The sequence below is a fragment of the Triturus cristatus genome, chromosome 1_2 (assembly GCF_964204655.1).
Source record: "Triturus cristatus chromosome 1_2, aTriCri1.1, whole genome shotgun sequence".
Lineage (NCBI taxonomy): Eukaryota > Metazoa > Chordata > Amphibia > Caudata > Salamandridae > Triturus > Triturus cristatus.
In genome coordinates, this window is record NC_140580.1 from 858,323,247 (window position 1) to 858,338,634 (window position 15,388).

At 45.4% G+C, this 15,388-nt stretch overlaps 1 protein-coding gene across 1 annotated transcript in view; it reads right to left on the reverse strand.

Annotated features, from left to right (window-relative positions):
• Positions 1-15,388, reverse strand: part of EMC1 (ER membrane protein complex subunit 1) — a 281,531-nt gene that overhangs the window by 231,891 nt on the left and 34,252 nt on the right. Inside the window, exons 6-7 of the mRNA XM_085609063.1 lie at positions 14,503-14,629; positions 9,814-9,963 (exon numbers count right to left, since the gene is read on the reverse strand). Coding sequence (XP_085465189.1) covers positions 9,814-9,963; positions 14,503-14,629 — 277 coding nt within the window. The remainder of the gene's footprint in view (positions 1-9,813; positions 9,964-14,502; positions 14,630-15,388) is intronic.

The following is a 15,388-nucleotide window of genomic DNA, read 5'->3' on the forward strand; positions in this document are numbered from 1 at the left end:
GCATGGCACACAGGAGTAGGCCATGCCATGTTTTCTCGACTAGTTTGCACCATGCCATGTCAGTCATGTGTGGAGTCCCTATGGTAGCGTAAGATATGCTGCAGCCCTTAGGGACCATTATTAGGACCAATGCCTTGGGTACCATGGGTACCATTTACTAGGGAATTACAGGGGTGCTAAAGCCCTCTGCCAAATGTGTTGCAATTGGATTACCTTCTTTTAAAAGAAAGAGCACTGGCACGTGGGTCTGGTTAGCAGGCCTCAGTGCACTGTCAGAGTTAAAAACAAGCATCTAGTAGCTAAAAAGATGGTAAAATGTGGGAAGACACTGCAACAAAAGCCCAATTTCCTACACTCCCCAGATGTCAGCCATTCTCCTTCAACAATAGCAGGGTCCCCGACTAGGGTGACTTACATTTACTCAACAGCAGCGACTTCCCCCTTTGAAGGTCGCCATCTGTGGTTCCAATTGTGCCGGCCATCTTGCCTGGGGAAGGCCACATCTCCCTCCCACGGCAGGTCTTTTGTTTTCCTTGCAGAGGGTCGTTCACACCTCATCTGCAGGGAGGGAGCATGCTGTCTTGGGATACTGTATTAGTTTTCAACAGAAACAGCTACTGGGAAACACTAGGCAACAAAGTGGGAACTTTCTAAGGTTGCCCTTTGTAAAAGAGTTCCATTAAATTAGACTTGGGCGGCAAGTCGGATTTATTCTTTTGATACCTTGAAGTATCAATTTTAGTTGAACCATTTGGAAGTTAGTACTGCTGAGGTGTCAGTGTATAATACCATGTTAGTCAATGGGGCTACTAGCTTTGCTAGAGTAAAAACGACAATGCAAAGTTTTTACACTCTGCAAATGTTTAAAACAGTAAACATTATTTCAACAGTATCCATCATAGGTGAGGGTGATCCAACAGGCCTCGCAACTCAGTCTGCATGTAAATTCTGGGTCTAAGTGACAATTACATTTGTCTGCGTTCTAGATTTAATCAGAAAGGCTTGTGCTTTAAGAGTTTATAGGTCTTGCTCCAGGAGGCTTTCCAGAATATATTCAGGTCATTTGGGTCCTTAAACAATTAATTCGTCCATAGAGACTCTACATTTACATGAGTAGATAATTCCATATGTAATAGTGGTTGTTCGGTGTCGCGCCTAGCGTTGCAGTGCGCAGCCCTGCTCACTCAGCGAGAGACCTCATGTAGGGGGTTCTGAAAGCTGCCACACGCTCGTGTGTGTGCTTTTGTTTTCGTCAGCTGCTATTGGGTCTTTGTAAAAAAGGTAGCACGCCATTGGTGAAAGGCGTGTGAATGTCCCAGCTTCTTTCCAAATGTAACCGCCCATTTCCCAGTCGTGTCTGTTACGTGCAGCAGCGGCACAGACAACAGGCTCCCTCGTCCCGCTCCTCTGTGGTGCGCGCACACCACTGGTTTCGATTCCCGCCCCCGCTCCTCTGTGGTGCGCGCGCACCACTGGTTTCGATTCCGTTTTGTTGTTACATTACATGTAGTCCATCAGAACATGCTTAGTGCCAAGTGGCGCCTGTGAACTTAGCCGACGTTGCATATAGCATCACTTTGCATTTTGGGGTTTATAGTTGCATTTCGCTCATTAGCCGTATACCCAAAAATACCTACCATGCTTAGTACTGTTGGTTAAATGAGGAGTGCCTGATTGTGTCATGCATTAAAAAAGGACCTACCGCCTCCTAGTTAAGAATACAGATTACCTGTCGTAGCACCGGCAGTGTCTTTCTAGAGCAGTTATTTAAGTAACAACATTCATGCAAGGGACCGGTGCACTGGGCAATAATAGTGCTACTTTGTTTTAGATAGCACGTCATGATGCCGTTTCTGTGCGCAGTAAATTACAAGTGGACCGTAGTGTCGCCATTATTTATTTCCGTTCTTACGCCACCTCATCACCGCATGGCATGTTTAATGGGTGTAGTTCCATGTGTAGAGTATTTTCAAAGGCCTTTACCTTCGGTAAAAGTATCGCAGTTCTTGATACTCCACGGAATCAATCTGGGTGCTCTGCGGCAAGTTTCCTTTACCTGCAACTCCTGCATACTAAGTGGTCCCTGCGGGACGCCTCTGCAACCAGTGGCAGAGCGAGGATGCTATGCACGCAAATGAAACGGGCACCCCCTGTTTAAATAGTGCAGTACAGATATATATGACTGTAGAGGGCCCTTCTGATCTCTCAGCCCCGGTGCAACTGTACTTGCTGCGCTATCAGTAGCTACGCCTCTGCCTTCAGTTGTGGCTGACAGCTGGCGAGCTGCGATACGGGAGGCAGGAGTCGTACTAGTACTTAAAAGCTGCAGTAACTTTACTTGTAGCATGACCGTTTTACACCGTATTTTCTAATGTTTACATTTTGATAGCGAGTGTTCTCATGCAGCATATGCAGCATATGCAGCATGCACGCACCAGTAGCTGAGTTAGAACGGTGTAACCCGGGGTCCCTGGTATACACATGGCTCTTTGCCTCCTAGAACAACGTTTGCACTGCTGTGTAATTTGTTTTAGTTCATGGCACAGGGTTGGTACTCCCCTTGTTCGTGCCAATAGTTGTACGTTACATAATGCAGTCCCGATTTACATAACTGCACAACCACGTGTTCCGTTGGAGGATTTGGCTTTAGTCAGCTGCCCGCACTGAAAATAGAAGTCCTCTTATTTATTGTGTATCTGTGGTGTCTGAGCCTATATCCCCCCTTTCAAAAGTTCGTGGCACCCCAAAAGTTGCTTCTGTGCCGTGTTGCCCCTCGAATGTTTATTCTTTTCTAAACAAAGTTCCGTTTTAGGAGCAGGTACTGGCTTTCATTTATCAAATCACTGGAAGTTTTGTGATGAGCTGTGAAGTGCGTGCTCCTAATTGTAAATATATGTACATAGTGCTTACTATCCTGTAGGAGGTGTTGAAGGCCAGTAAGGAGCAAAAAAAAAAACAAGCACTTGCAATGCAATAGGTCTCGCATTTTTGAAATTTTGACCTATTAGTATTGTAAAAGACAATGCCTTTTATTATTGCAGGTGTTTTTTAAACACACAACTAAATGGCATTGTCATTTACAATGCCAATAGGTCACAATCTCTCAATTGCGAGACCTATTGCATTGCAAATGTTTGTTTATCAAGGAATTACTTTTTCCACATTGCTGTTACCTTTGCAAAGTCTTAAAGAGAGGCAGATCTGTTGTCCAACCCAAGTGATTTTGTTTTATTCTTGGAAGCCTCTTAATAGGAAAATTGCTTGGCCGTATTCAAGGAAATCGATAATTATGGCTCTTAGTTTGCGGCTGTCATTCTGATTATTGGGTGAGCCAATCTAGGCAAGGTCTTCAGGGGCTTTCTGTAGCTGGTGAACTTGATATTCAAGTTTTTGTGCAGGAAGCGCTCTAATCTCTGAACTCTTGCTTCGCTTGCAGGAATCTTTTTTTTCAATGTTTTGTAGTTTTCCTTCAATTATGTGCAGTTTCGTGGAAGTGTATTCCATGAATGCATGTAGTGGTGGGACTTCAGCCTGGATCTCAGAGCATGTAGGTTCTTCACTTGAGTTCATGAATGATTATGGGTAATTTGTCGGTCTTTTCTTCTTGATGTTTTGTGTAAGGTAATTTTTAGTAGTGTTCTTCTGTTGTAGTATTGCAGGCAAAGTAGGTCTGGATCATCAATCTGTCCTATTTTCCTTTTGTGGACTTCCTATTGTCATTTGTAGATTTATTTTATTTATTTTTTACTTTTTTAGTTTGGTGTTTAATTGTGCAACAGATATTTTGCTATTGATATCAAGTAGCCCTTGTGCATTCCATATCAGTTTCACCTTTCCATCTTATTTCCTTTTTAAACTTTTGAGACTTGCTTGGAGTATTGTTCAAGTACTGCTCTAGCTGGTTTGTTTTTCTGTAAGTTTGAGTAATTTCATAATGCATAGTTTCATTTTCCAGTGACTCAATTTTTATTACTTTTCCACAATAAGTCAGAGATCCTCACTATAACATTTGATAACATTTTGGAAATCCTAAGATACTGAAAAAGGCACGGTTCACTTAAAATGGAGCTGACATTCTTAAAGATCACATCTATATTGTGGTAAATGGGTTCTTGTACGTACATCAATGTTGTATGACCTTTATAGTGCAGACGAGGACCCAATTTCAAGAGTTGCATTGATATTATTGTCATAATCAGCCTTTTCAGCTCCCAAATTGATCAGGATATACTGTGCTTTAGTTATGAACTCGTTGTTCACCTCAGCTGATTTACTCTTGCACCATGGTGAGCACCGACTCCTCTGCTGCAGGGGCCAGTCTCACATGGAGGACCACTGCTCCGCTGTTCAAGTACAGCTCCCTGGTTTCTTCAAACTGAGCATTCGGCTTCTCGTCACTGCTGGTATTGTGGTCCTCCACCTCGCTTTCTCTTTGCTCTCTCACTGCAGAAGCTGCAACACTAATGCCACTCTTCCATATTTGCATCCCCTCCAGACAGAGGTTCTACACGTCCTGTCATGCAGCTGAGTATGTGTGCTATGGACATATCAGTTTGTGTCTGGGTCACTCATGGACACTCAGCAGTTCCATGTATCTGCCGTGGGTGTTGCTCAATCTACCTGGTCTCATGTGATCACCAGCAGTCCTCAGTGGAAGAGAGTCTATTTCAATTTGTTTATTGTTTGCACATGCTTCTTTTGTTTCCTTGAAGAATGACCCGGAGAGAGTTGATAAGCCTTTCCTTAGATTCCGCAAGATCTTCAGAATCACTTTGATCTGCTGATAACAGCCTGATGGGGATAAGTTACCTGATGGGGATAAGTTACCTGTTGGGTCTAGATTACATGTTCCATTTTTGGTTCAAGTTATCCGTGTTATTGCAATGAATTTGCCCGGCTGAGCTGAAGCCTCAGGTCCTTGCAGCCATCTCGGTGATCAGATAGACCAATAACCCTCACAGAAAAATATTTGAATTTATTCATTGAAATGTTAAGTGGAATACTAAGTCAAAAATGTAATGTTTGCAATTTTCTAGAATACTAGTAGTTTATTAGAATCTATAGCTGAAGATTTTTTAACATCTCTTGGTGATCAAGAACAATTCATTTTCTAAGCATAATTTTTTTTCATTATTTAAAACAAATAAAATACTTGTACTTGCCAAATAATAGTTTTTTTAATGTATGTCATGCCTTTTGTCGACACTGTACAGTCTAATCTCTCTCCTTTTATTTAAATCTGATGTTGTAAATGAATAGCATTTTATTCTCACTATTTTTATTACCCCCGCCCCCCCAAGGAAAGAAATAATGGCTGCCTCTGCTTCTAGGTTGACGGACAGCATTTCTGTTTAGAATTCATCTTCCTAGGATTTCCTCAACCCATATGGAGGGAATCTAAACTGAAAATTCAAACGCTGTTAAGTTCATTAAAAATGCAGAGGTTTGTGCAGAGAGTAGGTTTCCATGAGAAAAATATGGTAAAAAAACATTTTTTGCAGGTATTCTCTCAAAAATCCAAGTTTGCCATGCTCATGCAGTTTAAATTTCACGCTACCGTACATCGAAACCTTGGCTTTCAATTTAATCAGATGTTGAACCTTTACATGAGCAAATCCAGGCTCAGTACCAAGTAGCAGGTTTCTGTTTTGTATTTTCATTTTCTTCCCTCAAAAAACTTCTTTGGTATTCTCTTGGTTCAATTGCTGCAGATCCCTTTATGCAGGCTTCTCCTACTCTTGCCAATTTTCACTCCAGTCTGCCTTCTTTGCAGCCCGCATCTTTAAAAGGACAACCTTTCGTATCCATTTCTCCTCATTTAACAGGAATTAGGCGATTTCCTGTCTTCTGTATATTTCAATTTAACATCTGCTATGACATCAAATTTTAACTGATAGAGATCCCTGTTTACTTATTCATTAACTTGCATTTAACAACTATCTCGGTCTTTGTTTCACCTCATTAAACTTCATCTGTACACAAGCCACCACATATGCCTTCTGTATTCAAATCTTGCTCGTCACTTACTCCGGAGTTATGGCATGTTTTAACAAATCCTAAATGCTTCTTCAAGAGTAATAAAGATCATAAGTCAACATTAAAATCATGTTATTTTCTTGTTCTTCCCCGATTCTTAAATTATTTTTGTAGGGTGTAACGTAAATAAGCTGTGCATCACTTTGGATACAAAACTAAACAATATCAATAAATTAAATGTGCGTGTCCATTTGCCTCCGCCTGCGTTCCCAAAGTTAGTTTTGGCAGATAAAACTGTACTTCTGCGCCTTCATTACGCTAGAGCTATGCATGTCTGTCAGCAACCTGACTGTATCAATAAGATCCACAATATCTGCCCCCAAATCACTAAGACCCTAATAAAATATGTTGCTCTAAGAAACTTTGACTTCTACAGTAGCCTCCTCTTGGGCAACACTAGCTATTCCTTTGAGCTTCTAGGAAAAGTCCTGAACTTTCCCATTCACATACATCACTAGCCACCTATAACTACATCACCAGGACAATTGGCTTAAGAAACGTGTTTCTCTATAAAGTTCTCCTACTAGTGTTCAAATCAGCCCAAGGATTCCTTTCACCAGTTATCATTAACTGTTTTGGTCTAACACCAATACAACCTTCCAATCACAAATCAAAAACATCCTCATCGACCTTACGATCTTGTACCAATGCATAGCCCAGATAGCTCTCAATTTTATCCGCATTCCTTCTCCTTTATCCTTCAGCCAATTTCGAAAAACCCTCATGCAATCCAACCCATATAAACGCAGGGCTCCTACACAGATTTCACTGCTCCTCTCAAGTTATTCCTGGAGCACAAACAGCATCTTGATTGTTCCTCCCATTCACTCGTAATTGTTAAGCAGCAATTTAGAAGTAACAAAATTAGTCTTGCTTGTTTCAACGTTGTGAGAAGTTGGCCTGGTATATGATGTTCACTAGTTAAAGTGACCACCTTGTACCATGCCAAGCAACCCTTATGGTGTGGTTGTAAGTCAACCTTTTCGGACTAGCTGCCCTAGTGGTAGCGTAGGCTAAGCAGTCTTTGAGGCTAAACTCGTGAAGCGTGTTAAGCAAGCTGTTTTACCAAATGCAACCCCCTTTTATACCAATGAAAGGACACCACACAGATGTATATTCAAAATATATATGTATTTATTTCTCAAAGTAACCCCTAGTCTCTTTATGAGCACAGGAGCACAAATCGTCAAACAAGATTACAGTAGAATACACAGAAGTTGCACTTTATATGGATAGGCCCTGGTGGCCGCTCAAACCATATACTAAAATAGTAGTATAAGTACCACGAACAGAAAAGGGAAAAGGCCTAGGGCCTCTAGAATCGCTGGGCCTACAAGGAGCTAACTTCAGTTAGTGACCAGGAGGTCCACGGGTGGCGTGTGCAGAGCAAATAGTCACACGCGAGCTCCCATAGGTTTTCAATGGGTGCGTAAAAGTTACAAAGTTACTGCAAAAAGGATCTTCCGGATGGACTATGAACTTAAGATTCGAAACACAGACACTAGAGATGATACTCTACACTTGGGCACCGGAGTGCCAGCTTTACCTCACCCACAGGAAGCAGGTGCATAGGTCTCGAAGTGCGTCGGGTTTCTTCTATCTGTTCAATGGACCCTGTGGACAAAGATGCTGCAGGCGATCGGTCCGGAAGAGATGCGGTGGATCCCAGAGTGGATCGGAGTTGTAGAAGACCTGTAAGCAGAGGGGACAGTGTTCACAGTCACTAGCCAGTGACCAGCGTGGCACCAGGTGGGTACCAGGCGATGTCGGGTGCAAACAGGAAGGAAGGTGTAGCTTGTCTCTGCAGCCAAGTGGTCCCTGAAGGTCGACGACGTCCAGGAGAATGTTCACGAGCTGTCCCACGCAGGCTCTCGCTGTCGGCGGTGTCGGTGACTTGATCGAAGCAAACAAGCCTTGGCAAAAGCAATTGTTGTGGAAAATGAAATAAGCTGATGGTTCTGACCAGCAAGGTCAGAGGGACTGCTCCTTTGGAGGGGAGCAAGGGCCAGTCTGGAGCAACCAGACCAGCGGTGTAGTTCTTGAAGTTCGTCGCCAAGATGGCCATTAGCCAGCGGGCCAGCAACCGGTTAGGCGCGTCGAGTGGCAAGATGCAGAAGGGCCCCACGCAGATCGTGGAGATGCTGGAGGGCTCACCTTTGGTGCAGATGCTGCTCGGGTGTTGGGCTTCTCAGATCCCAAAGCACAACTTGGAGGGAGCCTCGGTTGTTGCGCTTGCAGCTTGTCGTGGTCTTTTCAAGATGGCTGGCTCCACGTGTCTCGGTGCCTCCACGGGTCTCCTCTTTTCAGGGACTGTGGATCGGGCGGTGAGAGGTCTGGAGGTCCAGGTCTGGTCAGTCTCTGGGTTCGGGCTCCGGCGGGAGGCGGCGGCAAAGCAGACGTTGATTCGCTGGATGGTGCTTGCGTTAGCAAGGTGGTCACTCCCTGACCACAGGGGAGATTGGCTTCAGTCCTCTGTGCGGCAGAGCGTCGAAGTTCCCGTCTTCTTCTTGTAGTTAAGTTGATTCCAGGATGTCTGAAGTCTTAGGACACAGCTCCTACCTTTAAGCGGATTCTAGGGGCCGGACTACCTGCTAGGTCCCTCCCTAAGGGTGGGACCAGGAAGGGGGGTGGTTACACCCCCAATCCTTTGTCCAGCTCGCCCCAGGCCCGGGACTGGTGTGCCCCAGGACCGGATTGAACTGGCATATGCACCGAGGCTCCTTGTGAGCCTCAGGCATGTCTGGTTTCTTTCAAGCCCTACCTGACCAATACACAAAATCCTGTCTGGGGTGGTGCACGCACCTCCCCTGGCAGGAAACCCTTTGTCCACACCTCCCAAGCTGGAAGGACTCCCAGCAGCAGGAGGGCAGACTTGTGTCTGTGGTGGCAGCATCCATTTTGTGGAGCTGAGGCTATGTCTGATTTTACCCGGGTTTCAGGTACTGTACATGTCGTGTCCCTCTAGAAGGGTGGAATGCTAACCCCGTCGCCAGAATTGGCGAGGGGTTAGTATTCCAATTTGTATGACACCTTACTCGACATGTTTTGATAAAGCCAAACCAAAGTTAGCATTTAACCGCGAGGTTCATAATGCACTTAAGAGTATATGGTATGACGATATCTGGAAACAGTAGAAGGAAGTTGTTCCGACCACTGCAGACAGGCTCAGCTCATGCCAGAGCACCATCTCACATGGAACCAAGCACTCTGCCTTCAGGATTGTTAAGGCCTGCCATAGGAGTGACTTATAGGTTAACATGTGTCCCATTTAAGGTTAGGTATAGGTATACTAAACCTAAGTAAGAGGTGGTTACACCAACTTACCCCAGCTGAGTGATCAGCCAGTTGTGTCAAATGTGTTAGGCCAAGCCTGGGGTGGCATAATACATGCTTCAGCCCCTGGCAGGCCTTAGATACACCAATGCCCTGGGTACCTAGTGTACACTGGTACAGGGGCTCACAGGGTGATCCACTTCCAATTGGTTATGCACCTAGGGTGCATAGTGTAAATTTAGTAGAGAGAACAGCAGGCTGGGGGTCTGATTGGCAGGCCCACAGCCTCAATATGTCAAAAACCAGTGAAGCAAAAAGCAAAAATTTGGGGTGACCATAGGATAGCAGACCCTACTCTCCTACAAACGTCCACCCTGATCCCCACAATCTTGTTAATATTACTATTAACTGTACATCTATGTACCCTTTGGCGGGATCCTGGACATTATTTCCAACTAAAAGACAAAAATGAGTAAACCCAATACATTCATTAACACTACTCACCTGTAGTGGGATCTGTGTCATCTCGTGGTCTGACTCCAACAACAGGCTGTAGAGGGCTTTGGTATTCTTGTCTGCACAAATTAGCAGCCCGTCACTGATGACTCCACAAGTACCAGTAAGAACAGACATCCATGGAGCAGCCACCCTCACCTGCACAGAAGATGACAATATTATTGCGGTTGCAGAGGGGCGCTTTAATCCTTGCTTCCTCCAAGAAGAATTTATGGCTAGGTGTGCTCAGGGGGATGGCAAACCAAGGTTTGAAAAAGGCCAGCCGGCACCAATTAAAGTTCTGCATTCATGTGCTATTATGTCTTTATACACTGCTATGGCCTCAACCCACAGACACAACTGGTACACTGTTGACCAATCCTCTGAGTGTGTCCGAGTGTGACTCACAAAAAGCATTTCACACTCCTCTCCCCACAACTACCTTGACGTGCCCCTCAACCACCAACCCATTGTAATGGTGTTCCTTATGTATGTGCATTCCCCCCCCCCCCCCACACACACACACACACACGTTCATCCAACATAGTACAGGCAGCCACTTTCGGTTGGGGCCTACCACCCAACAATAACCTTAAAAAAAATAGAGCCTCAAAATTTAGATAACCAGTGGATTACTTTGTATGTGTTCGGATACGAATGTCCCCTGCATGGCAAACGGGTGTGTACTTTTGCCCCGAGTGCCTGACTACATGTGAAACTGGTATCCTGACTTTTTGTTGGGCGCTGGCGTCCTGCTATTCTAGTGTGTGTGCAGAGGCGCTGGCCGGTCTAGTAATACAAGGTCCAGAACCTGTTATAAGATCTGCAGGAGTGCACCAAGCATGAACTCATGGTGGACATAGGATTACTGACCATGCCCTGGGTGAATCACAAAGCAGTGGTGGCAGCATACCAGTTATTTTTAATCTATAGTCTGACCAGACCTTTTTTCATCTGCATCAGAGAGTGCAGCGTCCACTAACCTGCTTGTGTTAAAATTCTGCTATTATAGGAACCCCATAATTTTGCGCTGATATGGGTGTTTGTTGCGTGTGTATGCACTTAATGTGTATCACATTGCATGATAGTCGAACTGTGTGCGCAATATGAATCTGAGAACTGGAGCCTGAAGCTCCGTTTTGAATGCCCCTGATTTAGCCAGACACAAGATGGAGGATGAGGACAAATGTCCTCAAACAGCGGAAGTGGGGAAGGATGTAAACAGGGATACCCATATCAGTTTAGCAAGGACCCTGAGCACTGCCATTTGGGAAGATGGTTTGAGTGAAGAGCAGGACTGCAGTTTCCGTAGTTCAAGGTGAGGACATTTCTAGGCAGTGTCTGACTCGGACTGTTGCTTCAGCAAGGCTGATGATAACCTAGTGCAAAGATCTCACACTTCATTGTGCCCATATTTGACATAATCCTGCTCAAAGCCAGTCCCGTTGTTGCATGCTATAAGAGCCATCATCTTCCACAAATGTTGTATCTGTGGAACAGTCAGAAAATTACACATGAAAGAGAACCAACTCAAACCAGTTCAGGAGCCTTTGACAGCAGATCCACATCCCGTTTGAAAAATGTGAATAAAATTGATACACAAACCAACCCACTTTGTTCCAGTCCCAAGTTCTTCTTGACCAAGCAAGGTAAAGTTCGGTAGAATACTCGAAGAGTTGCTGTGTGACCAGGACTGGTGTCTGCCTGATAGGCAATGAGATGATATCACCTCAAGGATGCAGTTTCTGCTGGAAGAGCAGATGGTCTGCCTAATGCCTAAAAGTCAGCCGCTGTGCTTAGAAGAGGGAAGGAGTGTGACTAGCCCTGCAGGAGGAGACACTGCTCAGCAAGAGAAGCCCAGCAGGTTCCGGGGGTGAGAAGCACCCAGAGAAAGTGGACTACAACAGGGAGCAAAGAAAGGAGTGACCTGTGCCTTGAGGGGATATTGTGGTCTCTCTGAGCAGTTTCTGCTGTAAAATGCACGAATGCTTTGTGGAAACAAGCATCACTGTGTCATCCAGAAATCTACTATGAGCCCAAGAGACCAGTGCAGCCGCTGCCAACATCGTGAAGAGGAGCCATATCATCGCTAAAGCAGAATTCCTGACTCGCCCAGAAGCTGCAGATTCCAAAGACAAGCCATTACAGACAACTCGGCCTACAGACTGCAACTTGAGCACCGGTCTGCGCCCAGTGAGAAAAGCCCAACTGCAAAAGATTTGTGCTGCGGTAGCAGCCTGTCATGCCGACACCGTCCAGTGGTACTTGTTCTAACACGAGGTTGCAGCTGCAGCCCCAACAGAAGTAATGGCACTGATGTGCACGCTGGTAAGCAAACTGCACCCACTACGGCACAAAAACTGCAATGCCATCCAGCAGGTAAAAGTGAGGCTTAGCTTGCAACCGGATTGAGAGACGAGAACAAGCAGAAGAATCGGCCTCAAGGACTTCAGACTTCTTCTTAGCCGAGTGAACGCAATGGGTGAAAGACATTACATTTAGTCGCTGCCCAGAAGGGTAACTTAAAGTACTTTGTGGCTCATGAATGTCTATGCCCACAGGACTATAGCTATTAGAAATCACTTGGATTGGGGACACAGTATCATAAGTTGATTGAAGCTCCTTTCTGAATATTGTAACATTCACAACCATGAAATCACAATTCTTATTGAACTGTGTAGTATTCAGTTTTACTGTAAAACAAAAGTACTTTGCGTTAACTAAAAGGTAAGCACTGAGCTTTTGTTCCCCACACTACGTCTCTAAGAAGCTTCCTTTAGAGTCAAGTGCGGAAGGGGTTGTACTAGACCCGGTTTGCAGAGCCACATTAGGACAGACCACATGACACTGGTGGAAAATGGCCTCCAGCACTACAGTTTGGGGGCAGTAGCCCATCTGCCCTGCGGCTCCCCACCACCCTGAGGGATGTGTTACAGAATGAATTTTCCACTTTCATAAAAACACATATTGCTTTGGTGTCATCATTAGTTTAGAACCTGTACCACTTTCTAACCCAAAAGGCCCCATTAAGGTATGTATGCAGTCTAGATCCGTACCTCGATTTCTTAGGCTTTTCCCCAGCCATATCGAGTACGTCAGTCATAAGGAAGAGTAAAGGAAACAAGTAACAGATTTCCCCGTCCCTGGAATCTGGGGTGGTTCCTACTAAATGGAAGCAGGCGGTAGTGTCTCCGATCATTAAAAAACCTTCCTTAGATCCATCTAAGCCTGAAAGCTTTCGCCCCATCTCGCTGCTACCTTGGCCGGCAAAGTTGACAGAGGCCCATGTCAATCTGGCCCTGTCAGAACATCTAGCTCGGACCAATGCTCTTGATCCTACACAGAATGGGTTCCGTGCTGGGCACAGCACGGAGACCGCTCTCCTCGCAATGGTGGAATATCTGCGTGCAAGGTTGGATGCGGGTCAGACGGCGGCGCTGATATTGTTAGACCTCAGCGCCGCCTTCGATACTGTATCTCACGGCATCCTCCTGCATCGGCTTGAGGAGATCGGTGTCAGTGGCCTGGCGCTGCAGTGGTTCCGCTCCTTCCTGGATAACCGTTCCTTCTGTGTGGCTATTCCTCCCTTTTCGTCCAGTTTCCAGCCTCTGGCCATGGGGGTTCCGCAAGGGTCTTCGCTAAGTCCCACGTTGTTCAATCTTTACGTGAGACCGCTGGCTGATGTTGCGAGGCAGTGGGGCCTCACTTTGGTCTCGTATGCCGATGACACTCAGCTGGCGGTTACTCTTAGCGGAGATGTTCAACAAGATGCCCCCCAGGTTTCAGTCCGGACTGAAGGCGGTGGCTAGCTGGTTGACAGATAACTGTCTTCAGCTTAATGCCACAAAAACGGAGGTAATGGTTGTCGGGAAGGGAGTGGAGCTCTGGGGCGATCAGTGGTGGCCTGCTGAGTTGGGCCCTACTCCGACCCCAGTGTCAGAGGTGAAAAATCTGGGGGTCTGGTTGGACGCTGGCCTTACCTTTATAGGACATACCAAAAAAACGGCAGCCTGTTGTTTCGGTCTGTTAAGAGGACTTAGACCTGTTCTTAAATATTTTGATGCCCCAACCAGACAGCTCGTAGTCCAGGCTACTATCATCTCTCGCCTGGACTACGCTAGTTCTCTTCTGGCTGGGGCTAATCAGGCTGAATTAACCCGCTTGCAGCGGGTCCAAAATGCTGCGGCTCGAGCCATTGTTGGCCTACCTAGATTCTGCCCGGTGGCGAATGTCCTTCGCTCCTTGCATTGGCTCCCTGTCAGGAAGCGTATTCTTTTCAAGGTCCTTTGCTTGGCTTTTAAAATATTAAGAGGTATAGGCCCTGAAATTCTGTCCAACTTCATTTCTTTCTATGTCCCCATCCGTAGCCTCCGTTCTCAGGGCCAGGCCCTTGCTGTGGTTCCTAGATTTAGACTTAGTCGGATGGGGGGTCGCTCCTTCAGTGTGAAAGCTGCACTGATTTGGAACACCCTCCCAGTTGAAGTCCGTCAGTTAGACGATCTGTTGTCTTTCCGGAGAGCCATCAAGACCTTTCTGTTTTAGCTCTCTATTTTAGGTTTCTTTTCTCTGGCTGTGTTATGTTTCTCCTTGTTTCTGCGCCGGGACGCTCCTTTGCTGGAGTAGCTGTGCGCATAATAAATCAACATAACATAACATAACATGTGACTCTTCAACCTCAGTTCTGTCCTAGGACGTTACCTGTCTGGTGATCTCGCCATCTTCAATGCTGAAGGTAACAACGCTGAGGTGGCTTCCAGGGGAGACCCCAATGACATGGATGTCGCCCTTACCAGAAGAGTAAACCATCTGGTAATTGACACTGTCGCTGTAGGAGAAGAAAAGATTTCAGGTTGATACTCATGGAACACAAAAATAAGCAATTTTTAAATCGGAGGTTTAAACCTTCTTTACAGAAGATGCTTAAAAAGTTACAGAACATTGAGATCCACCCTTCAGAAACAACCAAAGTGCAGCCATGTTGAACACTGGGGTTCACTTCTTAAAAGAAACCCAGCAGCTTTTCATGCGTTTCACATTCTCAAACTATAGGTCGCAAGCTGTGGGCCTATCTCTTTGGATACACTCCTAGCATAGTGATTCATACTTCTCCAGAACTATTAATATAACCAGAACTGGTGAGTCCTGTCAAAGAAAGCCAATAAGATATGGTCATCAAACAAGCTGTGTTCTGCCTCACTAAAATGTATGATCTGAACTGCAAGCGCCTCAATTACCAGAGCAAAAAGGACAGAGGACAAGAGGTAATCTTCCATCTATAATTTTTCAACAACTCGAAATTAATATCCCTCCTGTTCTGTCCCATTTGATACGAAACAGGACTTGTGATCGCTCTAGGTTTGTAATTTCAGCTTTAACGCCCAATTCTAAGCAGTGCTGACATCCCAGTTACCTACTCTGAATGTCTTGACTGACAAAGATTGATGAAAAACACCTTCCCTTGTTTCACATCTGTAACAAAACAGTAGGCACAGCTCTGACTGGATCTTATTTATTACACGGGCATGCATTATACCTGGTTCTCAATAAAAGAGCCCCACTTACATTTCGCAAAACGCAGCAACCA